Genomic DNA, 8,286 nt, shown 5'->3' with positions numbered 1-8,286 from the left:
GAAGGCTCTAAGATTAATTTCCTTACAGAACTGCATGGCTTTGGACATGTTACTGGTAACACAAGGGGGCGTCTGTAAGGTCATTGACTCAGAGTGCTGTACTTATATCCCAGACTCTTCATCAAACATAATCTCTATCCAGCAACACCTGCGTGATTTATTTAAGTCCATGGTGAAAGCTGATTCTCCCTCAGCTGAATATGACGGATGGGCGTGGCTTACAGGGAGTGGATGGCAGTCGATCTTGGTTCGTATTTTCACCCCAGTCGTAGTGGTCATTGCCCTGCTGGTTGTTTTGTCGGGCTGCTTAATCCCTCTGGTTAAACGAATGTTAACTTCTGCAGTATCAGTTAGCTTCTTTACAGGTCAACCGGATGCAGAAACTGGTGTATTCCCCGAGAACCATGCCCAAGAAGTTGAATGTTCCGATCTTAGTAATGATGATATGTCTGATCTGAGTGATTATGACGATGGTGATTATGATAATAATGATTGTGATGTTAATGATACTACCTGCTAACATGGAATACTTTTCCTTTTTGTTGACTGTTCCTTGAAATTAATTTTAATTCTTTAAATGTTCCTGACAATGATTCATTTGATTCAATCCTTTTTATCAGGGGCTATTCCACAGTCAAAATGTCACATGGGGTTTTCTATTTTTCCCTTTTTCGTTGTTTTGTCTAATGTCAATTTTGATTTAGACATAGATTTAAGTTTTGATGTGTTACCTCGGTTATGTGTAATTACTTTATTTTGTTATTGGAGTTTTGAATGTTTACCCAATATGATTCTCAGTTGTTCTCACTGTCTGTTGAAAGAAAAGGGAATGTTTTCTCACACTAAAGATCACTGATTTATGCAACCATTGATTTTCCCTTAGGTGGACCTGGGATCTGATTGGCTCTAAAAATCCTTCAAAATTAGCGAGTAATGTTAACACTTAGATTCAATACAGGGTTTTTAGGCTCAGATTGGCCAAGAGCAGATCTCGCTGGGGGCGGGGGGTGGGGTGGTGGGGGTGGGGGTGGCGTACCAGTTTTTTACTACTCCTGTGGGTAGTTTTTTCTGGTGTTACCCTGCCCGCAGTGAGCCTCACCTGCCTTTGCTCTTGGTGTTGTAAGTTTGGAGTGGTGGAATATTGTCCATCAGAGGGGTAAGTGGAGAAAGGAGTAGGGGGGTATTCAGGGCGGGGTGAGAGTAGACGGATTTGACCTTAATTAGTATACAGGTTTAGCTTACCTAGTCTAATACAAAAAAAATGTGCGCGTAAGACCTAAAACAGGCCTTACTTTAATTAGATGAACCCTAAATTGTAGGCAAATGCTAAACCTTGATCTTGTGTGTTAAAACTATCCGAAGCATTCATGTTAATCATTACTGAAGTTCCAGCACACAAGATGACCCGTGACATGAACATGCAAGTACAAATCATGTTTTTACTTTGTGGGTGATCAGATAGATTATACATATTCTATGCGATCAAGGGGTGGAATGTTGTATTAATCTTTGCCCTACAGTCAAAGTGACCTGTTGCCTCTCGGACGCAGAGCCAGGAGACAAGATGTCTGTGTATGTAATCCACTGTTACTGAGTGCAAGGCCGAATACTGCAGCATAACACTGTATGGCTGACGACTGTCTAGGATGGGCTGTCTTTGTTTTGTCTCCTGCCAAGGCCACGGTGCAGTATTAGGGAGAGCCGAAAGCGAGGTCGGGCAGAAACAGGGGCAGACGCTAGGCTGCAGCTGCGCGGTGCGAATACTTTGTCCATCTATTGCTCTGCTCTGTTTCTCAATAAAGTGCTGGAACTGTATCACTCCAACGTCTCCTTCTTCAGTAACTCAGGGAAGTCAGGTATCTGTTCAGAACTCCCATAACATTGAGTTATATAACTAAGGCAGATAGTGGCTGATTGCCACTATCAGCTTTTCTTCCATGTTGAATGAAAACTGCTTTGTCTCCACCACAGTCCTTCACCCTATGTCACAGCCACATCCATTTTTTGCTATGCGACAAGACAAAACTTGTATTTCAACTCCAGCAACTGTCGCTTCACATCTATTGCATGTGTCACATCGTTCTGGCTTTGCTTTAATTGCCAAAATTGTGTATTTTGCATCACTAGAATTGCGCCTGTTGCCTCACCTAGTGTTGCTTTGCGTCACATTGCTCCTGTCATGTAAATATGTTGCTCGGGCCGTCACATATGCGTTCAATGTGAACGCAACTTTAGAGTGATGGCTTGTGGCAAGAAACTGTTCCTGAGTCTGTTGGTCTTCGCATGCAGTACTCTGTCGTGTCTACCAGAGGGGAGAAGTTGGAACATGTTGTGACCGAGGTGAGATGGATCTGCAGTGATGTTTCCTGACCATTTCTTGACTTTGGAAATGTACAGGTCCTGAATGGGGGGCAGGTTTATCTGTGTTCAGAATTAGCTTAATCACCTGATCATATCTGTTCTCGAGCGGGGAGAGCAGATAATGCTTTTTGAAATGCTTCGTACGTTACTGGTTTCTGAGTTCGATGTGGTACGAATGTGATTTATCAGTGCATAGAGAGCAGGCTCATGGCTACATTTTGAAATTGTGATGAAAGTATGGGGAGATCCTGTTGGTAGTAGAAAGAGCAGTAACTGGAAGTGATTCACAAAGCAGCATTTCTGTCACAATCCTAAGGTGTTTGGTTATTTTCCTGTTTGGTTTTCAGTTTCCTTGGATAGTGCATCTATCAGTTAGTGTTTGTTTTCTGTATAGATTACCTGTATTTCATGGCCTTCTAGTTCCCCTCCCTAGTTTCCTCCCCTGCTGTGTATATCAATTGATTGTTACTCACCTGTTCATTGTCCAGTTGATTACTTCCCAGCGTATTTAAGTTCCTGTTTTCTGTTCATTAGTCGCTGGATTCTCTGTTGACGCAACTTGACGTTCTGCCCTGTTTGTAAACCTGTCACTAACAGCGTCCTCATGTTTTCAGTTTATTAAATATATTACTCTTCATGATGGCTTGACATTGCTGTCGCTGCACTTTGGGTCCACAGCCACCGGAAATCATGACACTTTCGCCTAAAAGGGCTGCAATGAATGGTTCTGCATGCCAGTATGGGCACTCTGCTTCAAATCTTCAATGACCAAGCCCCACCAATAAGTAGGGTCTGCATCACAGTTGCTACCACATTCCTCCACACTCTGCCTTAGGCACAAGTATTCTGCCATCATGTAGTAAACTACTACAACCTCCTGACAGAGGTGTGCACAGGCTCAAAACACTTTGGAACTTTGATGCTCCGTCAACAATATCTGTTTGTGTTATGATGTCACGCTGTGAAACCTACCCTTAGCCTTTTTGGAAAGACTCTTGCTTACATTGAGACAGTATTCTGAACTTCTATGTCTATGAGCTCAGCTAAGTTGCAGCAAAAAGTCAGATGGGAAAAAAAATCAATACAGCTGTTTTGCAGATCTAACCAAAACTGAATGAATACTGAATGAGCAATGATACGTTTTACTTAAGTCCAGTCCTGATTTGTTCTTAGGCTGAACTTTGCTTTTCTTTTCCACACAGACATGCCAGAACTTATACATTTCTCCAATTATTTGAAGGTAAATCTTTTTCTTTTCTCATTCTCATGCAAGTGGAAACATTTGTGCAGCAGTATGCTTGGTTTATATAAGGATATAAAACTGATTTACATGAAGAGGGACAACAAAATATGATGGTTAGCCTGACATATGATATACAAAAAAGTGAAAGGTTTAACTAATCCACCTGTGATACCTGGCAATCACAAATGGCCCCCACCCCACCATCCCGAGGAAAGATGAGGTTTAACAAAACAATTAAATGTCAGAGGACTGAAGAATTCAGAAGCCAACGGTAGAGAAAAGGAGATAGCTTTACTATAAATAAGCTGTTGCTAGCAGAAGTTGCAACATCTCATACACGCATATATGGTGGGTATACATTTTTACTTGAGTATTTTACAAATGCTTTACTTTGCATGTTGAAGCAAGAATTGACCAAGCTGCTGAGATGTGCATGGTAAAAAATGAGATGCAATTATGACAGTTCATACAAAGCCATACATCATGTCATGTGATCTGTCATTTACAAAATCCAAATTCAAAAGTGGATTTTAAAGTTTGAAGCATTCTGTAAGGAAGGAAAACAAACCTGAAATTTTATTTCACAATGTGTACTGTTGGACAAAATAATATTGCTAAGAATCAACACAAATGCAGATGGTTTCTTGATTTTGAAGTCAGTTTACATTTGCCCCAGAGGTTCACTCAGGGAGCATGTAAGTAGATGGGACTGCAGGATACACGTTTCCAGACCACATCTTCAAAAGAAGAGGGAGTTCCAACTGACGTTTCAACTTTCTGTTTAATCCTTCAGGGATTTCCTTCCCTTACTTTCTGCTTCAGCTGCAGCTTCAAGCTTGTCAACATGTCTGTTTAAAATAACCATACACTACAGAACAATGTCATCCAAGACATTACCCAACTAATTAAAACTTCACAAAGACAGAATAAAAAAATGGATTTCAGCATAGAATAAGTAATGTGGATTTTTTTTATTAATCACCTATTTTGTTTTAAAATGAGTGAGAATAAGGAGGCAGCTTGCCACAGAAATATTTGTTTTAAAGATCAAGAGATCAACTCCTCCCCGTTCTGCACTACATGAACAGTTTGTCTTACAGCAAACCTTTTCAGAATGAGAACAGCAACTGAAACTATTCAGAAGTACAAATTCTTGCAGCGTATTATGGGCCTGGTTAGGGAACATCTACCATAAAATTCTGTGCAAATTGATCATTTTCCGCTGCATTGTTTTGTAATTTGTCAGCAGACCAACTAAATTACTTTCAATGGAATAACCCTTAAAAAAGAAGATTACATTTTAGATCATTTAGTAGTTGAAGGAAACATTTGATGAAAATGAAATAAATAGGTGAGAACAGCCAGCTAGTTGGCAGAGAAAGCATTTCCTGACCCACATGGGAAGAATGTGCATGCCTAACATTTTTTTAATTGAATAACAACAACATAGTTGCACCTGCAGTCAACGCTTTAGGGTTTTGAAACCCTGGAAGAAAATGTGGGGTGTTCCTGGTAAAATCCCTCATGAGTCAGTCATAGCTGCTGATGGAGTATGTCTTAATGCAAATGAAAATACAGTAGATATTTAATTAAGTCAAAGGCCAGATAGATGCGTTGCTTCTTTAACTAATAGTTCAGGACAACACTGAATGCAGGAATGCTTTGCAAAGGCAGCAATGCTGTTGGTGTAGAGCACATAGGTGCAACATGGCACTTTTATTGGTGTTAAATGATAGAGGAAAACTTTTCCCATATTAGAGACTTGTTACTTTGTAAGAGTAGAAGTAGTTTGTCAATGATGATGACAGGCTACAGATGAAACCTAGGTACTGCTTGGAGATACAAGTTTGTGACTTTGTTTTGTCTTTCCAAAAAAAAATAAAAAAAAATTAATGGAGAACAATGAATACATTTTTCAATTTGTAAGATATCTTCTTCCAGGACCTACATGTATAGAATAAGTACCTAATAGTAGCTGAATAAGACTAGAGCTGTACTATACAGCAGGTGTGGTCTGTTTTGTGTGTCTGTGTGTGTGGTGGCAGACAGGGGAGGAGGATTACATTACATATAAGCAAATAAGAACACACTGAAAGCATGAATACATGATAAAGACAACAGGAGCAGAACAACAAACAGAACTCTGACTTTTTCCATTGATAAAAACATTGTGTTATTTATGGGGGCTTTTTCTTAATGCAACAACAACAACAAAAAGAACAAAATGTTCATGAAGTTATTTTCATTTTGGTGTGCTTCTATTTTTCACATATAATGCAGTCACAATAAAAGGTAAAATGTGTATTTTGTTGTTAAATTAAATATGAGTATAATGTAGAATTAATATTAATACTATTTTTGTAACAGTTATATAAATTAAATATTTACATAGAGTGTTAAGCAAACTAAAAATCAATTCTGTTTTTCATTGTAGTGTTAGTGTCTTTGAGTGGCTGAAACAACACCCTGGAGGCTAAAATAAAGTAATACATTAAATTGATGTACAGTTAACAATTACTTAAATGTAAAGAAATTACAAACTTAACTATTGACAATTTTTAACTGAACATGAGCCAACCAAACAGACCAGACAAACTGTGAAATACTGAGTAAATATGATTGTAAAGCCTTTCTCTCCAAAAAACAAATATTATAATGCCAGCCTCTTTAAAGAGGAGGTAATGGAGTGTATGTGTGTGTGTGTGTGTGTGTGTGTGTGTGTGTGTGTGTGTGTGTGTGTGTGTGTGTGTGGTGGTGGTGGGGGGGGGGGGGGGCAGAGATGTGGATGTTTTCATAAAGTTGGATTTAGACAGAACAGTACTAATTTTACCTGTCATGAGAATGCTTGTGGTGTATTGCACAAACCTAAAAATCCCTTCTGCCATGACTTTCTTGATGATGTGATAACATCTCAGCACCTCAAATTGAAAATTGTTTTGTTTATTGTAGTGGAAAACAGCTGTCTGTTTTGGTTTAAGAGTTAAGTAATGAATGTAAGCATGAGCCTAATGTAAGTCTGGACACACTTCTTCGTCCATGTCCACAGAAGCAAACAGAGGTCCTTTATGGTTATCTCCATAGTCCTTTCTTCCAACTGTCAAACATTGTAAAGGCTGCATTTAAGGAATTTCAAGTTAAATTGATTTATCAGAAAATCCCCCAAACCCTCAAGTCTGCTTTTATCATCTGAATCATGCATGTGTGTGTTATAGACAATCTTTTTTGCCATAAATCCAAATGTGGTTGTTACATCACATTTGATGTTTTGATAATAGTAGAAGTAAAAGAATAATGCAAGCGACATGGTTGCAAAGAAGCAGAGCGATGCAATTTCAAATCAATTCAGTGGCAGATTACTTGCTTATGAGGACATTAACAGATCTTTTGGTGTTTCTTGCATAAACACTTTTTATTTTTTCTATGTAGTGCGCATGTTTTACTACCATGGTCCAAAATTTGTTATTTTTTAAATCTTTATTCCAAAAATTGACTATTTTTACAGTAGAATGTTAGAGGGGCAGAAGCCTGTGCAGGTGCTAGATTTTATTTTATTTTTTTACACGACATCTGGATTAAAATATTGGATTGAACATTAGAGACAAAAAATGTTGATAAAATCAAATCGTTTCAGATTTAAGATGATTAACAGAAACCTAAAGTATATTTGTATAAACCAGATTTAACTGAAAATGTTATGGAGGTTGTGCATAGTTTCAAGGGGCACTAAAATGTGTGCCTGGACTGTGTACAGCATTTATTAGGATTCAACACATCGTCAACCAGCTGTGAAAAAAGTAAAATCATTCATTGCGCAAGTATCAATATGATAAACATATCTGCCAGCATCCTGTTCAGATTAACGGTGAGAGGCTGATATGTCACAGGTTGGGGTCAGAGTGGACACGCAAGGGACTTAATCTCACTGTCAGATTTAGTGGGATGCAACTCAGAGGAGCATCTCAGGCAGAGCAGCAGGGAAATGACTGAAAAACAGAAACAAAACAAAGACTGCTTGCTGATGCATCCAAGGCTGCCCTGAAGGCACACTTCAAGTTTGTGTGGGTAAAGAGCAGGCATGGAGACTTCTTCCATTTGTCCAAAGATCACCTCCGATGGATCATGTTATTAGCGCCGGAAACAAAAATTAAAGGCTTGTGGTCTAAGATTACCCCTATGTTCTTCAGCTTTATCGCTACAGGAGAGCCTGTACAGTCTCCAGAAAGCCCCTCTTGCTTTTTGTGTCTACCATGTGTTAGATATTCATATTATCAAGTATGTGTCTTGTGTACGGTGAGGTGGTCAACAGGAGAGTCCGAGTTCTGCAGAGCATCACTGCTCCGCTATGCCAACGAGTAGATGGCGTTGACAGGAGACGTGGCCTCAGAGCTTTCATTTCCCTCTGTCTCATCCTTGTCCTTCTTCACTGTGTACTGACCGATGAAAGAGCCATCCTCATTAAACTGCCCATCGCCTCCTTCCCCGTAGTCCACAAGGCTGTCATCACTTTCCTTTACGTTGCCATCCAGGGAGGTCTGGCTACCCTGCAGAGGCTTGTTGTCCTCATCGCTGCTGTAGTGATGGACATAAAGGTTGGAGATTAAAAAATTATTCTAACACTAGACCCAAACACTTCTACAATGACTACTAAGTCCTCTCATCATGCAGAAAATGTCTTAACATTT

The 8,286-nt window shown here is 39.3% G+C and overlaps 1 protein-coding gene across 6 annotated transcripts in view; it reads right to left on the bottom strand.

Annotated features, from left to right (window-relative positions):
- Positions 1–3,875: 3,875 nt before the first annotated feature.
- nfasca (neurofascin homolog (chicken) a) overlaps positions 3,876–8,286 on the bottom strand; it is a 221,432-nt gene continuing 217,021 nt past the window's right edge. For all 6 annotated transcript variants that reach the window (XM_036151482.1, XM_036151483.1, XM_036151484.1 and 3 more), the window contains one exon: positions 3,876–8,173. In XM_036151482.1, the coding sequence (XP_036007375.1) occupies positions 7,945–8,173 (229 nt within the window). In that variant the 3' untranslated portion in view covers positions 3,876–7,944. The remainder of the gene's footprint in view (positions 8,174–8,286) is intronic.

Source organism: Fundulus heteroclitus, chromosome 20 (genome assembly GCF_011125445.2).
Source record: "Fundulus heteroclitus isolate FHET01 chromosome 20, MU-UCD_Fhet_4.1, whole genome shotgun sequence".
Classification (NCBI taxonomy): domain Eukaryota; kingdom Metazoa; phylum Chordata; class Actinopteri; order Cyprinodontiformes; family Fundulidae; genus Fundulus; species Fundulus heteroclitus.
This window is presented reverse-complemented; position numbering and strand designations above follow the sequence as displayed.